General features: G+C 61.1%; 1 protein-coding gene across 1 annotated transcript in view; it reads right to left on the bottom strand.

The window, feature by feature from the left end:
• The window catches only part of SORL1 (sortilin related receptor 1), a 75296-nt gene that overhangs the window by 22524 nt on the left and 28598 nt on the right, over nt 1-24174 (bottom strand). The window contains exons 10-25 of the mRNA XM_055130405.1: nt 23811-23928; nt 23640-23713; nt 20932-21020; nt 16733-16911; nt 16199-16385; nt 15329-15457; nt 15014-15099; nt 12406-12578; nt 11186-11317; nt 10832-10923; nt 9673-9919; nt 8967-9105; nt 4106-4279; nt 2956-3069; nt 2096-2218; nt 942-1061 (exon numbers count right to left, since the gene is read on the bottom strand). Coding sequence (XP_054986380.1) covers nt 942-1061; nt 2096-2218; nt 2956-3069; nt 4106-4279; nt 8967-9105; nt 9673-9919; nt 10832-10923; nt 11186-11317; nt 12406-12578; nt 15014-15099; nt 15329-15457; nt 16199-16385; nt 16733-16911; nt 20932-21020; nt 23640-23713; nt 23811-23928 — 2176 coding nt within the window. The remainder of the gene's footprint in view (nt 1-941; nt 1062-2095; nt 2219-2955; nt 3070-4105; nt 4280-8966; nt 9106-9672; nt 9920-10831; nt 10924-11185; nt 11318-12405; nt 12579-15013; nt 15100-15328; nt 15458-16198; nt 16386-16732; nt 16912-20931; nt 21021-23639; nt 23714-23810; nt 23929-24174) is intronic.

Here is a 24174-nt window from a genome sequence, read left to right as displayed (position 1 = left end):
CACAGAGAAGAGACCCCGTCAACCCCCACAGAAGAGTCAGCCCCACAGGGAAGGACCCCATCAGCCCCACAGGGAAGAAACCCCATCAGCCCCACAGGAGAGTCAGCCCCAAAGGGAAGAGGGGACCCCGTCAGCCCCACAGGGAAGGGACCCCATCAGCCCCCACAGGAGAGTCAGCCACACAGGGAAGAGACCCCGTCAGCCCCACAGGGAAGGGACCCCATCAGCCTCCACAGGAGAGTCAGCCCCACAGGGAAGAGACCCCGTCAGCCTCACAGGGAAGGAACCCCGTCAGCCCCCACAGGAGAGTCAGCCCCACAGAGAGGAGGGGACCCCGTCAGCCCCACAGGGAAGGCATCAGCCCCCACAGGACAGTCAGCCCCACAGAGAAGAGGGGACCCCGTCAGCCCCCATAGGGAAGGGACCCCATCAGCCTCCACAGGAGAGTCAGCCCCACAGGGAAGAGATCCCGTCAGCCCCACAGGGAAGGGACCCCATCAGCCCCCACAGGGAAGGGACCCCATCAGCCTCCACAGGAGAGTCAGTCCCACAGGGAACGGACCCCGTCAGCTCCACAGGGAAGAAACCCCGTCAGCCCCCACAGAACAGTCAGCCTCACAGGGAACGGACCCCATCAGGCCTCATAGAAGAGTCAGCCCCACTGGGAAGAAACCCTGTCAGCCCCACAGGGAAGAAACCCCGTCCACATAAACGCCATGTGATGGCTCCTGGGTCATAACCGGGGGTTTTAGGAGCAGCAGTCAAAGGTTCTGAGCACACAGCCACCAATAACTGATTCTGGCCTGGCCACGTGGTGGATGCGGGTTGCATTTCTCTGGGGAAAGGGGGTTCTGAGCAGAAAGGTTCCCCCCCACCTTCAGGTGGCGGCGGTTCTGCTGATCCACCCCTACTCTAGCCCTCCAGTGGGGCAGGGTACTAACCAGTGCACAAGGCTTCGTCCGACCAGTCCCTGCAGTCATTGTCGCCGTCACACACCCAGGACGCACGGATGCACATCCCTGAGCTGCAGTTGAACTCGTCACTGCGGCACTGGTGCACCTCTGTGGGGACACACAGGCATGAGGGGGCTCCTAGCCCCACCCCCATGCTGGCCCTGTCCTTGTCTCCATTCCTGTCCCCAGTCCCTCATCATGGCTTCTCCAAAACCCAATGGGGCAGTGGATCCCACCAGGACATAAGGTCCTCCAGGCCCAGCCCAGAGGACAGCCACAGGCCCCAGGGGTGACAAGCCCGTCCTCCCTCATTCTGGAGCAGCCGTGTTCATGGAAACCCACACACTGTAGAGGCTGCATGTTTGCATGCTGAGAGGGGGGGAAGCTGAGGCGGTCCTGTCAGTGCTGAGGTGGGGAAGGGCTAAGGTGGTCCTGTCAGTGCTTAGGTGGGGAAAGGCTGAGGTGATCCTGTCACTGCTGAGGTGGGGGAGGGCTGAGGTGGTCCTGTCAGTGGGGGATGGCAGGGGTTGAGGTGGTCCTCTCAGTGCTGGGTGCACTTGTGACGTGCCCATTCCAAAGCATTTCCTCCGCCAGGGGCTGTAGGACAGAGCACCCAGTGGGTGTCTGGCCGGCTCAGACGGGCGCCAGTGGGGTGGCCCTGAGCCTCCGGGTCTGAGTCAGTGTCCTGCTGCTCTCACTTCCCTCCCACCTCTGCACCTAGGCTCCGCATCTCCCCTCAATCTGCGGCCTGAGCAGCCTCTGACTGAAATGTAGTGACAGAGCAGGACGGCGCGTGCGGGACGGGGCATCCCTCCCACCTGACACCGGTGTCCTCACGAAGGGCCTTGAACTCAGGGGACTTCATGCAGGAAGTCAAAGGACTGAGGAGAGAGAGAGAGAGAGAGAGAGAGAGAGAGAGAGAGAGAGAGAGAGAGAAGAGAGAGAAGAGAGAGAGGGAGGGAGGGAGGGGGAGAGAGGGATAAATGAGAGAGAGAGAAGGAGGGAGGGGGAGAGGGAGAAAGAAAGAGGGGGAGAGAGGATGGGGGAGCACACAAAGACATGAGAGGCACGACTGTGTAGGAGCCAGACAGTGGGAACCAGGTCAGACATGGCCCCAGCAGGCGACAGCCCCCGGCCCTCACCGCAACGGCTCTCATCGCTGTTGTCCCCACAGTCGTCCTCCAGGTCGCACTTGTAGGAGAGCGGGATGCACGTGCCCGAGTCCCGGCAGCGGAACTGGGTGTCCAGGTCACACACAGTGGTGGCTGTGGGGGGGGGGGGGGAAAGACAGCTCCTGAGAGTGACCCCCCCGCACAAATGGCCCACTCTGGACAGTGGGAGCAAGTGGGCAGCTGTGGAGGTGGTACCAGGACAGGACGCCTCCCTCGCACATGGCCAACCTGGGTTCAGTGAACCCCAAGCACTCCGGCCATGGCTCCAACCCAAGTGAACATACTGTCGCAATGGAAGTGAACGTGAGTTCAAACTCAGGTGACCCTCCTCCCACTCACTCCCAGGGTCACTCCGTCCCCAGCAGAAGGACGAGACAGGAAGTGGCCCAGCTGGTCTGGTCCGGGGGCACCCCCTTCCCCCAGCCCAGCACCCCTAAGGAGAGGTGCAGGAAATACCTCCTGTGGGCACCAGGGGGCAGCATGACCATTGAAGCCCAGAGGGAGGCCCCAGCTGAGACCGCTTAGGGGGTTTGGGGGGACCTAGGTGAGCACAGCCTAAGCGAGTGGCCACTGTCCCCCACTGGAGGCACGGGGGGATCTGCCGACACTCTGTCCTGACCTCCTGGCACGAGCCAGTGGGGGGTGGATGGATTCCGTTTGGGGGTCACCCCCGGGGGTGCTCGGGTGACCCTCTAGGCCTAGGGGAACCCCAGAGCCCCCTCCCCACCTGCTCTGACGCAGGCTTGTTCCCAAGATCCGCGTCTGCCCCGCTCCGGGCACAGCGCGTGTGTCCAGCCACGCAAGGGGCCCGGGGCGCGACCGGCACTCACGGCAGTTCCTCTCGTCACTCATGTCCCCGCAGTCATTGTCGGAGTCGCACTGCCAGATGGCGTTGATGCACTTCCCGTTGCCACAGCGGTACTGGTTCCGCAGACACGCATCGTCTGGGCGCAGAAACAGGCACTCAGCCGCGCTGCCGGGACCAGCACCCCGCCCGGAGACAGCCAGAGGGCAGGGGAAGGGCTGGCCACGGGGACAAGGCCAGTTGAGACACCCCACAGCAACCTTAGGCACTCTACACAGCCGCGGGTGTAGACAGACACAAGGCTCGGCCTTCCAACCAAGACTCTCCTGTAGCCTGAGGCTTCTGCCCCGGGGAAGCAGGTAGGTGTCCGAGGGGGCAGGGTCAGGATACAGGAGGCCTGTGAGGGGCTGAGTAGCCCACAGTGGTGCAGAGCCTGGGAGAGCGAGAGCCCCAGACCTAAGGGCAGACGTGTCTATTTCTTCTCTCCTTTTTTTTGGGAGGGGGTGTCACACCCGGCGATGCTCAGGGGTTACTCCTGGCTCTGCACTCAGGAATCACTCCTGGCGGTGCTCGGGGGACCATGCGGGATGCTGGGAATCGAACCCGGGTCGGCCGTGTGCAAGGCAAACGCCCTCCCCACTGTGCTATGGCTCCGGCCCCTCTTCTCTCTTTGAGGGCGGCAATGGGGTGACCAGGCACACACCGGGCTGTGCTCAGGGCGGCACACAGTGGGGGAGGGGGCCCAGGTGTCACAGGCTGGAGCGTGCATCTGAGGGAAGTGAGGCCCCCACTAGGGCTCCAGGGGGCGGGAGGCGGTCCCCCGGGGGCTTCCCCGCAGCAAGACCCCTTCCTGGAGGCCCCGGGAGAACAGGAGCCGGGGGCTGGGCTGGGGTCAGGGTGCCCCGCACAGGAAAGGGCGAGGAGGAGCAGAGAAGAAACTCGGCGGCTCAGGTCCAGGGTAAGGGACGGAGCCTGGCACAGTCCCTCACCAACACGGGGACATGGACACGGGGACATAGGGACGCGGGATGCGGGGACAGCAGGAAGGGGTCTGTCCAGAGAAACCCAGGAGGTCAGGCTGGTGTGACCACGGGACTTTGGGAGGGGAGCAGGGAGCACGGGCCCAGGGCCGGGGCCAGGGCTGCGAGAGGGAGGACTGCGGGCAGGGGACGCACCTTCCTTGACGCAGGTGTTGTTGCTCAGCTGGTAGCCCCGCGGGCAGTCGCACAGCAGCTCCCCTGACGGGAGGACGTGGCCAGACACCCCATCTGGGCACCTGCAGCTCCAGCTCTGGTTGGCCTTGGGCAGGCACAGCAGGCTACAGGGCCTGGACACACAGGCATTGCTCCCTGCAGAGGAGAGACGGCGCCTCCTGAGGGTCAGTGACGGTGGTACAGAGACAGCACCCTCTGCTGGTGAGTGAGGGTAGAGACACCACCCCCTGAGGTTCAGTGACGGTAGAGACAGCACCCCCTGCTGGTGAGTGAAGGTACAGAGACACGGCTCCCTGCTGGTGAGGACAGAGAGACACTGCCCCCTGCTGGTGAGTGAAGGTACAGAGACCCGGCCCCCTGCTGGTGAGTGAAGGTACAGAGACACGGCTCCCTGCTGGTGAGGACAGAGAGACACTGCCCCCTGCTGGTGAGTGAAGGTACAGAGACCCGGCCCCCTGCTGGTGAGTGAAGGTACAGAGACACGGCTCCCTGCTGGTGAGGACAGAGAGACACTGCCCCCTGCTGGTGAGTGAAGGTAGAGGAACACAGCCCCCTGCTGGTGAGGGTAGAGACATCGCCCCCTGCCGGTGAGTGAAAGTACAGGGACACCACCTTCTGCTGGTGAGTGAGGGCAAGACACCACTCCCTGCTGGTGATGAGGGCAGAGACACTGCCCTCTGCTGGTGAGTGAAGGTACAGAGATAGCATCCCCTGCTGGTGAGTGAAGGTACAGAGACACTGCCCCCTGCTGGTGAGGACAGAGAGACACTGCCCCCTGCTGGTGTGCAAAGGAAGAGAGACACTGTCCTCTGCTGGTGAGTGATGGTAGAGACTTCGCCCCTGCTGGTGGGCAAAGACAGAGAGACTTCGCCCCCTGCTGGTGTGCAAAGGAAGAGAGACCCCGTTCCCTGCTGATGGGAAAGGCAGAGGAGAGACACTGCCCCCTGCTGATGGGGAAACGCTGGCAGCTGTCCAGCCTGTCCTTTTGATCTGGCTCTCCAAAGATAGAGCAAGTCTCCACAGCCCTGAGACAAGGTTCTCTTGGGGGAGAATCTCTGTGGATGGCAATGATGAGGGGATCTCTTGGCCCCAGGTCTTCCTGGGATGGACACAGGCGAGGGGGCAGGAGCCTGCCTGTCACAGCAAGAAGCCTGGCATCGCCTTTGGGCATGGAAGCCTCAGGACCGTGCGGCGGGTGTTTGCTCTATGCTGGGGCTACTCCAGGCAGCCCTGAGTATCCCGGTCACACCCTCCACCCTCACCCTGACTGTGAGCTGGGGGGGAGGGTCATTCCTAATGAGTGATGTGGCAAGGTAGCCACCAGCTTTGGTTGTGCCGGCCCCTCGCCACGTTCCACTGCCATGTGCAGACACAGGGCTCCAGAGGCCAGAGAGAGTCCGGCGGAGGGCACCTGCCTTACACGCAGCCCACACCGGTCCATTTCCCAGCGCTGCCTATGGTCCCCCGAGCCCCGCCAGGAGTGATCCCTGCATGCAGAGCCAGGAGTCAGCCCTGAGTACCACCGGCTGTGGCCCCCAAAAATAATAAGATGGAAAGGCCTTTCTTAGCCTTAAATCATAAAGCTATTTAGCCCCCTATGGTACAAAGGAACAGAGCGTGGGGGTTAGCAAGCGATCAGAGAGCTGGGGGCAAGGCCAGGGACGGGGAAGTCTAGGCATGCAGGAAAGAGCCTGATCACCCCCCAAAGGCTGAATCACTATAGGGGAAACAATAATAGTAACAGCAACAACAACAACAAAAAACCCAGGCATAGGCAGCAGAAATGGCACTTCAGCCGCTGTGTGCGGTGGGCAGAGGCTGCTTCATCCTGTCCAGAACGAGGCTCTGGGGGACCTGGAACCATCACTGAGGAGAAACAGCCCGAAGGCCCCAAATATGTGCTTGGAACTCAAAGTGCAGCTTAGCACCCAGCGTGCCCAGAAATGGGACCATGACAGACCGTTTCCAAAGCACCCACCCCGGGGGGGGGCTCTTGAAATAAAATGCCATCAGTGATATTGCTGCCACTTCTAGGAATATGCCCCAGGGCCCCCCCAACACAGAAGAAACGCCATCTGCACACCTATGTGCAATGCAACATGGGACATAGATGTCCTATGGCACAACTTCACAATGGAATACTACACAGCCATTAGGGAAAAATGGAGTCATGTAATTTGCTGATACGTGGATGAACATGGGGAGTATCGTGCCGAGTGGAGAGACAGGCATAGAATGAGAATACTCATTTGTGGGATATAAAAAAACATAGTTTGAGACTAACGTCCAAGGATAGAAAAAGCAGGGCCAAGAGCAGTGGTCCATGGCTGCTAGAAGCCTGCCACGGGTTTGGGGGTGAGGAGGCAGGGCAGTTAGGAGAGAGAAGGGACCACAGGACAATAGTTGGAAGTGATCATTAGCGAAGAAGTGAGCGCTGAAAGTAGGTAAAGGAATATAGTCGAGGTATATACATGATAAGCTTTTAGTCCCGGTTCTGAAAAACAATAATGCCTAAAAGGGAAGAGAGAGACAGACAGAGACAGAGAGACAGAGAGAGAGGAGAGAGAGAGGCCTGCCATGGAGGCAGGCTGCGATGGAGGTGGCAGGAGGATAAAAACTGGGGACACTGGTGGTGGGAAAGGTGAAGGGACGGGTGTTGGAACATTATATGACTGAAACCCAGTCACGAACAACTTTGTAACTGTGTAGCTTATGGGGATTCAATTAAAAATTTATTTATTTGCTTTTTTGGGTCACACCTGGAGATGCACAGGGGTTACTCTTGGCTCTGCACTCAGGAATTACTCCTGGCTGTGCTCAAGGGACCATATGGGATGCTGGGAATTGAACCCGGGTCAGCTGCGTGCAAGGCAAACGCCCTACCTGCTGTGCTATCACTCCAGTCCCAAAAATAAAATAAATTTTTAAAAATTTAAATAACGTCAGTGCGATCACAGGACTGCACTGCTAGCCTCACCAGCGGAGCAAACGCTGCCGCCTACCCGGGCACGCCACGGAACAGAACCCAAACGGAGTGTTGCACAGCAGATGAGGGGTGAAGCCCGGACTGGGACCCCCGAGACACAGGCCCCAGGACAGAGCAGGGGCGTCCAGGCTGCCTCCAAGTTACAACGTGGAAAAGGGGAGTGTCGGGTCCCGAGACCCTGGAAGGGCTCCCAGGAGCCCCCAGTGAGTCCGGGCCTAGGACAGGATCACAGCCCGTGTCCCGGGAACTGGCCTGCGTGCAGCGATCACCACTCTGGAGAAGCACAAAGCCAGAAGCCGTCTCCAAGGGCGTCCCCTGGGGAGGGCCAGACCCAGGCTCACACAGGACGGTCCCTGCTCCCTCTTTGGAAACCTCCTCCAGAACCCGGGAAGGCGCCAAACGGCTATTATCTCGCGTCATCATCTACCCCCTTGACGAGTAGCAAAATTAATCCACGCCATGTGACCGGTATCTGCCTTCATTACAGATGATGCTTGAACACGTGCTTACAGTGGGCGCCGGAAAAGAACTCCAAGCGCTCCGAAATAGCTTAATCCTTCGTGGGATCAGCTGAGACGCATCAGCCATGCCAAGCAACGCTCTATACAAGGAAAAACGTTCTTGAGGCTGAGCTAGATCTCCGGCATCCCATACGGCTTCCCTGAGCACCGCCAGAAGAGATTCCTCAGTAACAGAGCCAGGAGCAACCCCTGAATACCGTGACCAGGTGCTGTGACCCAAAAATAAAACCAAAAAATAAATGAATAAAGAAAAAAAAAACACTCTTTATGAAGACTCCGTGCCCATGCCACTGTGGGAAAACCAGTCAGGTACAAGGGTAAGGAGCACGTCTGCGCATACCCAAGCACTCCACACCAACGGTTGGGCCTGGGAACAAGCCCGTGTCGTGACAGGAACCGCTCAGACGGGCCTGGTGTCCTGCTGACATTCTGGCCGGCTCCTGCGCTGCCCGAGTCTAACCCAGGCTCCGGGAGGCCAGCTGCAGGGCGTCCAGTTTCCACGGCCGGCCCCAACTCCCAACCATGATCTCTGGCTGCACGCTGGAACCCAACGGTTTGTCAACAGCAGCGTCGGCAGGCCCAGGGCGCTATTTAACCCCGAGGGGATAAGAGGGTCTGATCTGCAGGGGGGAGGTTGGGAAGCCAGTGGGTCAGCTCAGTCCTGCAGGCGTCTCCCGGCTGAGATCAGACCAGGGCCTGGAGCCCAGCACCTTCCACCTCCTGGGCCCCTCTGCCAACATCCTTGGAGCAGCTCCCGTCTACACCTGCTGGCAGTTCTCCCCAGATGCGCTGTGAGCACCTGCTGGCACGAGTGGGCAGCCTCGAGAGCATCTGCCTGGCACTGTCACCTCCACGCGACACCCCAGGACATGGGCACGCCACGGTGACCACAGAGGGAGGGAAAACAAGGCCCCGCCTTCGAGAGAAGAGGGGGACGTCTCCCTGAGCGGGGCCCACGTTCAGCTCAGTGACTGGGTCCTGAACGGCACCGGGAGAAGATGCCGGGGAAAAGCAGAGACAGACTAGGGGCCGACAGCAGGTGTAGCCCACTCCCGAAAGGGATCAAGGCCCACACCCGCCGCGGCGTCACCAGGCCACCCATGAGGAAGGAGCGGAAGGCAGGAGCGGGGCGGGATCAGCCACCCGCGCACGGCACTCGGCAGGCACGCTCACGTCGCCCGCCAGCTGCTCGCGTGTCATTAGAAAGGAAATTAAGATGTCATTAGGAAGAAATTAAATAATGTGCGTGTTGTCGTGGCAATGAGGGCACAGGCTGCCAGCTCCCGCGCGGAGCAGAAGCCACCCCCAGACTTACCGGGGGTCTTGCCCTTGTAGAAGATCTTCATGTCCATGAGCCCCGTGAGCTGGCCGGCCAGCACCACCGTCTCCGACCCGCTGTACTTGGAGGCACGGAAGATGCTGAGCTGGGACCAGTCGTCCCAGTAGATTTCGTTCTGGAAAGCAAAGCCCTGGCGTCAGGCCGGCGGCTGCCACAGGCACACGGGCCAGAGCAGGGGTCGGGACCCCGGGATCGGCCCGGTCAGTGTCCCTCTTGGATGCAGGGGTCGGGGCTTTTGTCCCAAACCTCCCCCTAACGGCCACACTCGAGGAATCGCCCACAAGAAACCATGCGGTGGGACCTCAAAGCCGACCAAGTAAGGCAGGTTCAAGGTCAGCCATGTGATAGAGTTCAAGGTCAACCCCACATGGGTTCAAGGTCGACCCTGCTCCCTTGGGAACACAGGACTGGGGGCTTCCCCCAGGGGAAGCACATGAGGAAACGCACAAGAGACCGTGACACGAGTCAGGAGGGTCCTGATGCTCACAGGTGCACGGGACCCCTCACGGCAAGTGACCTGGGCCTGAACACCCCAGGGCATACCCCGGACCCTTTGCTAGGCACCCCAGGTGGGCCGGAAAGACTGTCTTGAATTCAGAGACAAGCTGGTTTCTAGAAATCGGACACGCGGCTCCAGAGACACGGGTGCAGAAGCGGCCCAGCGGGGGACCCGGGCGCCCACCTTGAAGACGGCAATGGCATAGGGGTGCGGGAGGTTGTCCAGGATGACGGAGCGCTGCTGGCCACTGAAAGCCACCCGCTCTATGCAGTCCAGGTAGGCGTCGGTCCAGTAGACCCACTGGTCGTCCACTGTGATGCCGTTGGGCCACTTGACGTCCTCGGACACCAGCCGGAACACGCCGGAGCCGTCCATGTGGCTGCGGTAGATGCCCGGCCTCACATCGCCCCAGTCGGTCCAGAACATGATTCTGCTCAGCGGGCCAGAACACGCGTCCATCAGCCCACTGCCCTGCACTGGGACACCCCCAGGAACGACCGCAGCCGGCTACGGGGGGCTGGGACTGCATCTGCGGCTATGAACCCCACGAGTCTGTGACTCAGCTGGGGAGAGCACCAGAATACACACAGCCGATGTGCACAGGATGCTCATCCCAAGGTACATGCACACACACGCATGCACACTCATACACACACCCGCACATGTGTGCACACATGTATATGTACACAAGTACGCACACATGCGCACGCACACACATGTACTCACATGCACTCACACATGCATACATGCACACATGCGCACATAGGCATACACATACACACATGCACACACAAGCACACACACATGCACTCACATGCATTTGCACACATGCACACACACACATGCACACACACACATGCACACAGGCATATACACACGCACACATGCACACACCCACACATGCAAACAGCAACCCACAGGGCCAGGGGGTCATGGGGAACATACAAAACAGTAGGAGGAAGCCAAACAGCAACATGGGCTCCGGAGAAATGATCTTTGACACATGCAACACTTTTCAAAGCAACAGAAGCAGGAGTATGGGGGCCCAGGCGGCCCTCCTGGGAGCCCCAATTTCCAGTCGCATCACTGCCTGGTCTCGGCACGGAGCCAGGGCAGGTAGGAAGGAGCAGCCCAGACCCAGCACAGCCCTGGACTCCAGTGGGGACTTCAGGGTGCAGACAAGGGGGGCGGGTGGGGCTGCAGGGGCCACCGGGGGTGTGGGGAGGAGTGACCTGAGCTGCGAGCTGGCTGGGCACCTCGGCCAGCCCGTGACAGTGCGTCTGGGAAAGCACAGACTCTCAGCCCGTTTCCGGTCCAGCCAGCGTCCTGCTGTGCCACTCACCCCTCACCGGGCAGCAGAACCAGCGCCCGGGGCCGATCGAGCACCGAAGCATTGAGCAGCGTGAGCCGGAAGTCGCCGTCCGGGTTGGCCACCTGAGACAGAGGGGCGGGGGGGGGGGGGGACACCCATGGCGGTGAGCCCGCGGAAGGCTCCCCCGCCCGCACAGCTCACAGACCTGGCAGGGCTGGCCGCCCCCCTAGACAACGGCGCTGACACCCACCCCCTCACCTCCTCCTTCCTTCTCCGGCCTCTCCCCCCTCGGGATCTCCCAGACCGTTTCCCCAGACAACTCAGACATGGCGGGTCCACACGCACTGCCCCCAGACCCAGGACACGGCGGGAGGCCACGCGCACCTCGATCTTCTTCAAGCCCGCGTCCACCCAGTACAGCAGCTGGCTGAGAGGGTCCAAGGCCAGCGCCTCGACGGTCTCCAGGCCGGAGCTGATGATGACTTCCTGTCCGGAGCTCCCGTTCAAGCAGAGGCGCTGGGGTGGGGGGAGGAGGGAGGGGAGGGGAGCGGTGGGTGCCCCTGGACACATTTCTGAGGTGCCCGAACAGCTCAGTCCTGTCTGTGACTCAACAGGACCCCCAAGGGACACCGGTTACTGCATCACACCCTGGCAGGACCCCCCAGCCCGAGCTTCCGCTGTGAGTGAAACCAGCTGCTTTTAGCCCCGGGATCTGCCCGTTCCTGTCTCTCCTCCCCAGAGACACTCCGAGCACTTGGCTGCTGTTGCCTGCTGAAGCAGTGGCCTCGACGCCACCCCCACCCCCAGGCCGCAGAGTCTGGTGGGTCTGAGTGGTACTCGGGGGCCAGGCATAGTGCAGCGGGGAAGGCACTTGGCTCGCACGTGGCAGACCCCAGTTCCATCCCTCTGGAGACACCAGATGGTCTCCTGCGCACAGACGGGTGTGACCCCCCCGCCCCCCTCAAAGAGAACCACTTGTCACCTCTGCTTCCCTCAATGAACGCGACGGACACTGGGGAAAGTGCAAACGGCTGCCCAGTATTCACTTCCGGGGGCCACACCTGCAGTGCTGCAGTGCTCAGAGACTCCGCCCAGCTCCGTGCTCGGGGGCTGCTCCTGGCGGTGCTGGGGGTGGAACCGGGCCCCCCACCCCTGCCGCCTGCATAGCACATGCTCAGCGCTCCCTGCCCCCCCACAGTTCTGCTCTAAAACACACGGGTTGGGGGTCCGTCTATGCAGCCTGTGGGCCGCGCGGGGATCGGTTCACTTCCTGGCTTTTGACGGGGCCACCGGGTTGAGACACACAAAGCGAATCACGACGGGGGCCTGGAGCTGCAAGTCTCACTGGGTCCCCCTCAGGGGCAGGGACGAGAAGTGGCCGAGGACACGGCAGAAAGCAGGGGCTGCCCCGGGCACCTTTGTGTCCTGTCTTCCCAGAGGGCGAGGGAGACCCCCCTCTGCAGCCCCCTTTGCCCTCTGGGCGACAGCAAGGCCAGCGAGACCAGAGAAGCTCACCCAAGTGACCCCATGACCCCACCCTCCAGCCGCCCTGGGCCCGGGCATCCTGAGAAGGCGGGAAGACGGGATGGGGGGTCCGAGCCCACCTGGATGAGGTCCAGGGCCAGGTCGGACCAGTACAGGCAGTTGCGCTCATAGTCGAAGTCCAGGGCCACGGCGGCCCGCAGCCCGGTCAGCGGCAGCTGCTCCGTGGCCCCCGAGGCCAGGTCGTAGCGGTGGATGGACTTGCGCGTGGCGTACAGGATGAACTCGTTCTCCTCTGCAAGACACGCAGGGCTGGATTGGCGGCAGGGACCCCGATTCCCGGAGACCTACCCACCGCCTCCCGAGTGGCCTTGGCTGACCGGCCACTCGCTTCTCTCTGGTTCTCCCGCTCCCCGGGCTGATGCCGAAGCCCTGTCCGTGGCCGTGAGGCCAATGGTCTTGGAGCATCTGAGCAGAATGTCACCCGCCGGCTGGCTTCGGTCCCACGAGACCACTGTCCCTGCAGGCTGGTCCCCGAGGGTCCAAATCCCCTTGCCCACCCATTGCCCTGCACTTGCAGCAAGTGAGGACACAGTGACCACTGCCCCAAAGCCGCCACCTGTGTTCTTTGGGGCTTGAGTTTTTGTTGGGGGCCACACCGGGATGAGGTTGCTGAGGTTTGCTTCTTTTTGGGGGGTTGCACCTGGCGCTGCTCAGGGCTGACTCCTGGCTCTGTGCTCAGAGGCCACTCCTATAGGGGCTCAGGGGCCACTACAGGACACCAGGGGCTGAACCTGGGTGAGCCGCACTCACGGCAAGCGTCCGACTCGCTGTGCTCTCACTCTGGCCCCCAAAGGGCTCACTCCTGGCTCTGTGCTCAGGGGCCACTCCTGGCAGGGCTCAAGGAACAATGTATGTAGGGTTCCCAGGATCAAACCCAGCTTGGCCCCAAACCAGGCAAGTGCCCTAACACACATTCTCGACTGCATACAAAATGTTCCAGTGGAACCACCAAGGATCCATGTCAGTGTCCTAAGGGCTGGCACGGACTCGCACCGTGGGCCATGAAGAACCACGAGGAACCTAATCGCACAAACAGGGCAGGCAGGAATGCACCCGGGGTCACGGGGGGGGGGGGGGGAGGCAGTGGTGGCAGGAAGGTCCCACCACACGTGTTTCCCCACTACCCTAAACCACCTGTGTTGTCAGAGACACAGAGGCTGTGGCCTTTCAGGGTCCCAGGCTGAGGAGACCCCCCTGGACCCCAGGGCACTGACTCTGCCAGGGGCAGGGGGGAGCCCCGGCTGGCAGCTGAATCCTCTGAATAAGGCAGCCCCAAGGCTGCATGCCCACAGAACCGACCTTCCCGATGCCTCGTGAATGACCTGCACTAGCCACCTGATTTCAAGTGCACACTCCAGATAACGGCACTTTGGGAGGGAGGTCAGGGGGTGACACCCCATGGTACTGGTGGTACTCCTGGCTCTGGACCCTAAGGACATTCCTGTAGTGTTTGAGGGAGCTTTTCTGGGGTCAGCTGCATGCAAAGGGGACGCCTGTGGCCATCCCCAGCATGGGGGGTGGGAGGTAGTGGGAGTGGCCAGGGCATGTCTCTGTGGAGACACAGGCGGAGAAAGTAGTGGGCCTCTGCCCAGCCTCTCAGCCTCCTTCCAATGCTCCCGTTTCTTCCAGCCAACATGGGGCTTCACCCAGCAGCCCGAGGCCAGAGCAGCACCCACCCACCTTAAGCTGAGGGTCAGGTGGCACGCGGTGGCTCTCGGTGCCACCCTTGGAAGAGGCGCACTGTTCTCAGCCCGGCCCTAAGTGCACCGCGCAGGAGTCGGGATATCCCAGGGATCAGAGAGGAAGGAGAGCGACTTTACTCCTCGAAAGGCCCATGTGGGCCCCTGAGCACCACCAGGAGAGAGTCCCGAGTGCAGAGCCAGGAGTGACCCCTGGGCATTGCTGGATGTGCCTCCCCCTCACCCCACCCGCCTGCCAAAAAACACAAGATAAAACAAACAAAAAATACTGTGCAGGGGCTGGAGCAATAGCACAGCAGGGAGGGCGTTTGCCTTGCACGCAGCCGACCCCGGTTCAATTCCCAGCATCCCATATGGTCCCCCGAGTACCACCAGATGAAATTCCTGAGTGCAGAGCCAGGAGTAACCCCTGTGCATCACTGGGTATGACCCAAAAAGAAAAAAAAATGCTGTGCAGGAGAGCGAGGGAGAAAAGCAGGCAGACAAGTGCGGGACCAGAGTCACTGGACCTCCAGGGCACCCCCCCCCGCTCATGAGCACGAGTGACCCCTGAACACCACTTAAGAGTATCCACTCCCCAAAAAAGTGTTCTGCAGGGGCCAGAAACGGAGCTCCCAGGGCTAGAGCCATACTCGTGTGTACAGGCCCCCGCACCACCTGGGCACAGTCAGGCCCTGGTGCCACCCCGCCCTGCCAGACCCCAGCAGTGCCCCCCATCTCTAGGCCACGTACGGTCAGGCTGGTTATGGGCAGGGGGGACGCTGCCCAACTCTCAGGGCTGCCCTGAGCCCGGCCACCCAGCGCGCCCCCTAGTGGCCAAGGGCGGCCCCACCTGGAGCTGGGCAGGGAGCAGAGCAGTGCTCACCATCCGTCCACCTGCCTCTCCCCCAGGGGCCAGGGCCACCTCCTGGGCACCGTGGGGGACGCGTGAGGCCCTCATGGTGACCTGGGAGGCATCGGCGCCTACCTGCCAGGGGGCACGGGACCACCTCGCCCTCCAGACGCGCCTCCACGTCTCCTCCGCTGCATGTGTCCCCAGAGATCTTCCGGTACCTGCCGCCCCCCGAGGGCCAGAGGGTAGAAGCACGGTCACCGGAGGGCACCGTCCCGGGCAAGCGTGTCCCAGCCTCCCCGAGCCGAGGCCTCGCCCCGTGCCAGTTTCATGCCAGGAGCAGCAAGACTCGGGCAAGTGGGCTCAGAGCCCACCAGCGCCCCAACACCCGCCCGGTAAAGGCCCCGGGCTGACCCCTCTGGCCCCGGCACAGAGGCGTGTGAGATGTACCCTCTGGTCCTCTTGTAGGTGGAGCCCACGGGGCAAGGCACGGGCGGGGACGAGGCCTTCACAGAGAACTCGGGGTCCGGAACACAGACCTCGAGGGACAAGTCTCCGCTCATCTTGAAGCCGAAGTCGCTGCAGAGAACAAAGGGGTATGAGTGGGGTCGGTGGGGAGAGCAGAGGCCTCAGTTCCCGCACCCCAGCCCCTCCCCCAGGCCCCGTCTGTGCAGAAACCGCCTGACCATCCCGGCCGGCCAGCTCCCCTCCTCTGGCTTCCCAAGGCAGATGGCGCGCGCTCCACACCAGAACATTCCAGCCGGCAAGGCCACAGTCCACCCCAAGACCCTCCAGCTGCCCCTTCCTGGGCAACGGGATCGGCCAACGAGTTGAGTCGAGTTAGGGACGTCCCAGACCCGCAAAGTGATGAGAAAACAGCACAAATCTCCTCGACGCCTCGCGCTCTCAGCCCGTGTCCACGCTCGGGCCGTGTCCACACACCACCCAGACTCCCCCCAAGCCCCCCACTCCCGGGCCTGAGGCCTGCACTTCTTCTGTTTGGGATGTCAGCCCAGCGGATGACCTGTAAGTCTTTTCCCACTGGAGAAACAAAGTCTCTAGACAAAGCCTCGCACGTGAGGGCCCCCTTGCCGGGCTCCTGCTGCCCGCAGAGTCCGGAACCCAGCGCTCTCGGGTCCCGAGTTGCATCCTCCGACTCCCGGGTCCCAGCCCCGCCCCCACCCACGGCTCTGAGAGCTAACAGGAGCACAGATGCCCCGAGCGTCCAGCTGCCTGACCCGCTGTCCCTCCGTGGGGCCATGGCTGCTCCTGGCGCCCCCGTGGCCTGGGCGGAACCCCACAGAACCCCGCAGAACCCACCACTCGTAGTCCTCGCGGGTGCAGGAGCAGTTGGCCACCACCACGGGCCGATCGAAGTCTTCGCCGTTGAAGCAGGTGGCGTGCGGGGTGCGGCGCTTGAAGACCGTCTTGTGCCCCAGCAAACACTCGTTGCCCCGCTCGTCGGAGGGCGACCACAGCTTGTAGTCATTCTCGGTGCAGGGGACCCCTGCAGGGCGGAGACCGAGACCCCGGCACTCGTGACCAGCCCCGTCCCTCCACTTCCTGCACAGGGCACGGGGCTGGGCTCCCCGGCGGGCGGGAGGGGAGAGTGGCACCAAGACTCGGGACATGCGGGGGGGGCCTAGAGCTGACTGGGGGGTCACGCTGAGATCCTTGGCAGCTCTGGGTGCCCCCCAACCCTGAAGCACTGGACCCCTCTCTGTCCCCCTGCAGCTTCTTGCTGGTTTGGGACTGGAACGACGGATTCGGAAAAAACGGTTTTTCGTGCATGCATTCCCACTCGTGCCAGCGATCACGCAGGGAGCACGCGGGCTCGGGGCGGCGGGCGCTCACCCAAGGCGTCTGTGGCGTTGATCTGGAGGATGAGCCAGCTGTGGGCGTTCTCCTTGTTGGAGCCGAAGACCGTGAAGACGGCGCTCTTCTCCCCGGGCTCCGTGAGCAGCCCGTACACGAACACCGGCTGCTCGGAGAACACCGAGGTTTTCCAGGTCTCGCCCTCGTTGGTGCTGTACCTGCCCGGACACAACAGGGAGGGCCGCGGGGCTAGCACGGCCGGGCCAGGGCTGGGCTTCCAGATCACCCAGCCGGGCGCCGCCGAGACACGCGCGGGCAAGCTGGGGGCTGATGCTGGGCGAAGTGGCACCTGCAGGCCAGGACGCTCGGGCATCACTGCCCACTGCCAGGGGTCACGGGAGCCAGCTCCGCAGGGCCCTGATTGGACAGCAGGTGCTGGTAGGGATTCTCCACTGAATGAAAACAGAGCCAACCTCTCTCTGTGACGCTAAGAGGGAGAGAGAGGGGAGCAGGGAAGTCCCCCGCTCCCCTCCGAAAAGGGGCTAAGAAATGTTGGCAGTAACGACAGAACGAGAGAGAGCGATGCCTGTTCCCTAACACTCGTGATCGTCACGATGTGAAAACCTCTGGGAGCGAGAGCGTGGGAGGAGGGGGAGAGGAAACAGGGGGCCACACACACTGACCCCCCCCCCATTCCCGCCCTTGGCACGTGCTGCAAGCCGGGCAGACACCTCATGCGGACAACTGAGACCCTCAGCCTGAAAACCAGAGTCCCTCACTGACAGAGAGGAGCCGCCTGGGTCAAGCACAGAGCATGGCGCCGCCCCTCTGCTCAGCTGGGCCCAGGCCCTGCCCCCAGGCCCTGCCCCCAGCCTTCAAAGAGAGCGTCAGGGCCACAAAAAACAACACGGGTAGAAGCCTCATCAGAGACTGGGGTGAACCCGTGCGCATCAGCACCCAGTGCCAGCGGGGAAAGAAACAGCTTCCCTGGATGTGGGCTTTAAAAAGAAAGCAGCTCTGAATAGTTATTATAGAGGGCAACCGAGGGGAAGCCTCAGCCCGAAGTATCGACAAGTTGACATTTGTTTATTTTCTTTTTTTTTTTTTGAGTTTGATGGTGGGGGTGGTGTTTGGGCCACACCTGAGGGTGTCAGGGCAGTACTCCTGATTGGTGCTCAGCAGTGCTCAGAGAACCACATGTGGTCTCGGGGATCAGGCCAGGCCCACATAAGGACCCCAACCCGCCACAGGCTTGACCCTAGGTCAGTGACCTCACTTCCTTTCCCGTGGCTCTGAGCCTGGATTTGAAAATGGAATTAGAGCAAAATCTTCCGTCAACTCTTTCTGGGGCTGATGGCTCAGAGGTTACAAGTGACAATCACGGGCAGTCATAGGGGACTCAGGGACGGTGAGGGATCTTGGGAAGAGGAGGAATTCCCCATAGCTCATGCAGGCTTTGGGATGACGCTAATTCTGATACTGAGGGGGTTGGGGAGGGGGGAGAATCCTGCACCATCATTCGTCTCCTGCATCCAACACTGTGGCCCCCAAGGCTGAGCCCCAATTTCTGAAGCTCACGGAACAGGCAGCATCACCCTCATACCCAGACAGGACGGGCTCAAGCTGCCTGTTCTGGGGAATTCTGGAAGTCTCTCTATGCCCATACTGCCTTGTTAATTCTATGCATTATGAGCTCCTCGAACTCAGAACTTCTGAAAACGAATCAATGCCACTGCTCTCCCAAAGCTCCCGGAGGCAGCTGCCAGGAAGAAGTGAATGACACTGAGGCGTGATGGGGGCCGGGCCCCAGGGCCCCAGGCACGGTCCCCACATTTAGGGAACCAGGCTATTTCAGAACTGCCAGAGAGGTGCGGTCACACTACCAGCAACGGGTGAGAAGCAAACAGTGATTCTGGTGAGAGCTGCCGGGCATGATGTGAGCCGGACAAACCAGAATCCACCGCCTGCCCCTGACTGGAGCAGTGACACCGCGCCCCCCCCAACACACACACACACACACACACACACACACACACACACACACACACACACAGCCCCCGCAGTGCTAGAGGCGCTGCTGACGTTGCTCTACTCGGCCGTCCTCCTGAGGAAGCTCTCCTCAGGAGGGCCAGAGAGAGAGCACAGTGGGCAGGGCGCCGGCCTTGCACGGGCCAACCCAGGTTCCATCCCCTGCGCCCCATATTGTCCCCACCAGGAGTGATCCCTGAGTGCAGGCCAGGAGTCAGCCCTGAACATGGCTGGGTGTGGCCCCCAAACCACAAAGACAAACGTCCATGAGAAACAGGCCTGTCCCTGGCCTCGGCCCGCCGCTTCCCAAGCCGACCGGAGAGACCTGGACGGCGGCAACCCTGGAACGCGCCCGCCTCTGCAACCGTGTGGGCGCTCGGGAAGGCTGGTGTGCCCCCGGGAAATGACCCCTCGTGTCCGGCCGGGACCCCAAGGAGAGTCTGGGGTCTCCCGGGCACCCCCACTCGATGTCTGAGCCCCAGCACTCATCAGCTCCCTGGAGCCAGCAGCCCTTCCTGTTACAGAAGCGAGCACGCAGGGGTGGCCTGAGGAGACTGAGCGTGGCCCAGTTACTCAGCGGCCTGACAGCTCCTAATTGCCTGCACAGAGATTCTGGCCTCCTGTGACCTCGCAAACCAGCCGAGGATTGCGAGGATTGAGGCCATAATGAAACAGTGACGGACAAAAGCGACAAAATGGCGGTCAGTGTATGATGGAAGCTGAATTAGTGAGGCAGGTGCTGAGTGAGGGGTGTGAGGGGAACTCACAGGAGCACGTGTGTGTGTGCAAGCAAGTGCATATGCTTATGTTTATGTGTACATGTGCATGTATGTATGTGTGTACACAATGTGTACGTGTGTGCATATACGTGCGTGAGGGTGATGTGTCTGCATGTGTGAGCACAAGTGTGTGCAAATGTGTGCGTGTACATGTGAGTGCATGCAAGTGTCTGTGTGTGCATGTGTGCAGGGATGTGTGCATGTACACACATGTACAAATATATGCACCTATACACATATGCATGCGAGGGTTCACGTGTGCATGTGTACATATGTGTGTCTATATACATGTGTACATGTATGAGTATGTGCGCTAAGTACATGAATGTACACAATACACACATGCATACTCACACGTGTGCACATATGCGTGTGTGCACATGTATGTACATGTCTGCATGTGTATACATGTATGTACATATGTGTACAGATAGAAAGAGCCTGAAGAGGAACCACCTGCATGTCAGTCTGCTCCCCTCCTCATGGTTGAAGAGATGGTGGCAGCTCAGAGCAGAGTCCAGGGAGAACAAACCACCTACCCCCGGGGGCTGCTGGCAGAGGGCGTGCCAGGTGCTGACCATACGGGTGGGAGCAAGCCCGGACAGGCATGGTGACAGGCAGCTGCCCGGGAAGTTGTGTGACATGCCAGCTGATGTGATCTTGACTGGGATTCGCATGCAGAGGCCCCCGGGGCGTGGGGCGTACCCAGACGGAGGCACGCAGGAGAGGGGCGGGGCCTGGGCGCTGCTGGTTCTCCCTGGCACGCCTCCCCCTGCTCGGCGGCCGTGTCCCGGGCAGCGCGGGCACCAACAGATGGTGTCAGAGGACTGGCGTCCTGCTCGGCGTGGCCGGGCGCCAGCTGGGCACGCCAATGTGAGCGGCGCCACACAGGCAGCTGCCACTGGCTCAAGCCTCCAGAGGGGGGCGTGCAGCCGGGAGGCCCCGCCCGCCCCGCCAGACTCCGCGGGTGGCCCATCCCAAGGACCCGTTTCCTCCCGTCGACAGCAGAGCACAGCCGGCCACGGAGGTGCTGGTGTGTGGGGCTGGCGGGCTCAGGGCCTGCTCTGCACTCAGGGGTCACTCCAGGCAGGGCGCAGGGGCCATCTGGGTGTCAGGGCAAGCGCCCCTCCTGCTGTGACCCCCCCCCAACTCCCGCCAACCCAAATTGAGGCCCATCAAAGCGTCTAGCCAGTTCCCGGCTCCCCCTCCACCCACCCCACTGCTCAGGCTCTGCGGCTGCTCGGACACCGCTCACTCGGCTGCCCCAGCCGGGGCCGCTCCTCACAGCAACGCCTCCACTTCACTGCAGGGCCCCATGCCCACTTCACGGGCAAAGCCTGACCGTGACCCCTGAGGTTACCAACCCTGCCGAGTGAGGACGCACTTCAGATCCCGAGTGCAGCCCACAGCACAGGCGTCACCGACACTTACTTCAGCTCGTTGGTCTCCGTGCCCTGCGCAATGGCCATGATGATGCCGCCGTGGTCGCCCCAAGTGTAGTAGTGGGGCCCAGGGAGTGCCTGGGGAGGAGGAGGCAGGGATGAAGCTACTGCCAGGACAGCAACTGTGCGCCCTACACACACACACACAGTGATACAGAGGAACCATGTACCACACACACACACACACACACACATATAGTGACAAGGAAGGAACCGTGTACACCACACACATACACACACACTGTGACACGAAAGGAACCATGTACCCCCCCCCACACACACACACAACAGTGGCAGGGAAGGCCCGCTCCCCACACACACACACATAGTGAGGGAAGGAACTGTGTAACACACATACACATACATACAGACACACCACATACACAACAGAGAAGGAACTGTGTACACCCCCTACACACACACACATAGTGACAGGGAAGGAACTGTGTACACCACACACACACACACACACACACACACACACACACACACACACGGTGACACGGAAGGAACCATGTACTCCACACACACATAGTGACAGGGAAGGAACCGTGTACCACACACATACACACACAGTGACAGAAAGAAACTGTGTAACACATACACATACATACAGATACACACACAACAGAGAAGGAACCATGTACCCCCTCCCCCCCACACACACAGTGACCGAAAAGGAACTGTGTACCATACACACGGTGACAGGGAAGGACCCGTGTAACACACACACACTCGCGGTGACAGGGAAGGAGCCCTGTGCCCCTGCGGCAGCAGCAGCGCCAGCCACTGGACCACAGCATCTCCATCCAGAACACCCCCCTCCCCTCTTCCTCCAGGCCACAGCACCCGGGGCCTGGCGGTCAGTCCCCCTCCTCCCCGACACCCTGCACACACGTGCCAGGAAGCCAGAGCACCCAGGCAGCTGTCATCGGGGACGGGGAAGCGGGGCCCCTGCGGCCAGGGCTTGGGCAGCCCCAGAGCTCAGGGAGCTGGACCTGCTCCAGGAAAAGGGAGGAGCACCGACAGAGCAAATCCCAAAGGGACATTCTGGGGTGAGAAGGTTCTGGAATAAGACCGGGCTGCCGCACGGGCATCTCCTGTAACAGACTGAAAACCGCACCTTTCCAGGGGCGAACAACATCTCGGTTTTCAAAGGGGGCGTCTCTAAGTGTTCTGAACAGAACCACAACAAGGGTAAACGACATCTCAGTTAAAGCAGCGCGCTGAGGAAAACATAAAGCTTTCCATGTTTTTCTGGGCAAAGGAGCTACAGCCGCTAATGTGCGAAGCTAAAGAGTAGATCTCACAGCACGTCTGATGCCAAAGAGCAGAAACCAACCAGACAGAAAACAAGGCACCAGGGGAAAGTCAGAGCCAAAGGCAAGTTCCTTGGGAAGATCCATCCCATTGTCCAGCCACTAACAAGCCCACAACAATGGAGAGAAAATTAAACACTGAGGGTCAGTGAGCACGGAAATGGGTTCCCACCGCGGATCCGCCCGTCACTTAGAAAGCAGCAAGAAAACGCCTCCTACCAACTCAGACCAACACATCCAGTAACTCAGATGAATAAATAGACATAGTCCCGGGGCTACGGCACTTGGAAACAGGACAAGTGGATGGAGCCCATGCAAAGGGCTGCTGGACGTCAAGTTCGATCCCAGGCACTGCCGGGACCCCTGGGCAGCCCTGGCCCTACTCAGCACAGCTGCGTGTGTGGCCCCGTGAGATGCAGGGGTGTCAGCCTGACCCTGACAGCGACAGAAAAAGGGGACTCAGAGCAGAACATGAATCTAAACACGGGCCCAAAGTATAGAGCGCATCAGAGGAGGTGTGTGGGGTGGTGTCTGTGACCGGGGGACGGACACGCTTTTCGAGGACACAGCACAGAGCAACAGGGAAAACATAGACGCGCCCCCAACTCAGAACAGTCGCTCTTGGAGAGGGACCCCCAGGAAGACAACACTCATGCACTGTGTCCCCCACCCAGATATGCCAGGAGTGGCACCACGGCACTCAGAAGCAAAGGAAGAGGGGCTGGAGCAATAGCACAGTGGGGAGGGCGTCTGCCTTGCACGTGGTCAACCCGGGTTCGATCCCCAGCATCCCCATACAGTCCCCCGAGCACCGCCAGGAGTAATTCCTGAGTGCAGAGACAGGAGTTACCCCTGAGCATCGCCGGGTGTGACCCAAAGGGGGAAGGAAGGAAGGAAGGAAGGAAGGAAGGAAGGAAGGAAGGAAGGAAGGAAGGAAGGAAGGAAGGAAGGAAGGAAGGAAGGAAGGAAGGAAGGAAGGAAAGAAGGAGAAAGGAGGGAGGGAGGGAGGGAGGGAGGGAGGGAGGGAGGGAAGGAAGGAAGGAAGGAAGGAAGGAAGGAAGGAAGGAAGGAAGGAAGGAAGGAAGGAAGGAAGGAGGGAGGGAGGGAGGGAGGAAGGAAGGAGGGAGGGAGGGAGGGAGGAAGGAAGGAAGGAAGGAAGGAAGGAAGGAAGGAAGGAAGGAAGGAAGGAAGGAAGGAGGGAGGGAGGGAGGGAGGAAGGAAGGAAGGAGCAAAGGAAGAACAAAGATCTGCTTTTGTTCAGAGTGGCACTGGGAGCAACATCGGGCGCCCACGTGACAAGCTATGAAACGGCAGGACGGCTGGCTGTCCGGCGTGGCGCCGGGCACCCCTCACCCCGTGGGTGCTGGCGGGTCCTCACCTCTTGCCACCGGGCCCCGGCGCTGCTGGAGATGTACACGTTGGTCTTGCTGGCCAGGCTCTTCCCCACCGAACCTAAGATACGGCGGGAGAACGGCATTTCACTGCAACCTCAAGTCACTGCCAGCCGGAGACCGGGGGCCCGGGGGCGGCGCGTGAGCCCGGGACTGACCGGTGGCGATGATGAGGCCGGGCGCCGACTCCTTGGACAGGATGGGCATCCTGCGGAGCTGCAGGTTCAGCAGCTGGCTGAGGCGCTGGGCCAGGTGGAGGGAGCAGCCTTCGGCGAGCTGCGGACACAGACCCGGCGTGTCGGCACCGGGACAGCCCCCAAGGCGGGGTGAGGCCACAGTGGTGAGGCGCCCGGGGATGGTGGGCGGGGGGGGATTGCAGCCGCCAAGAACCAGTTCGGGCCCCAAGACCACCAGCTCCCTGCCAGGCCACGTCAGTGTCTCCCGTGGAAGAGAGACAGAGGAAACCGCCTCCCGAGGTGATTCCCCCAGAAATAACTGCGCAGAAACAAAGCAGTCACGGGG

The sequence above is a fragment of the Sorex araneus genome, chromosome 3, assembly GCF_027595985.1.
Source record: "Sorex araneus isolate mSorAra2 chromosome 3, mSorAra2.pri, whole genome shotgun sequence".
NCBI classification, from domain to species: domain Eukaryota; kingdom Metazoa; phylum Chordata; class Mammalia; order Eulipotyphla; family Soricidae; genus Sorex; species Sorex araneus.
This window is presented reverse-complemented; position numbering and strand designations above follow the sequence as displayed.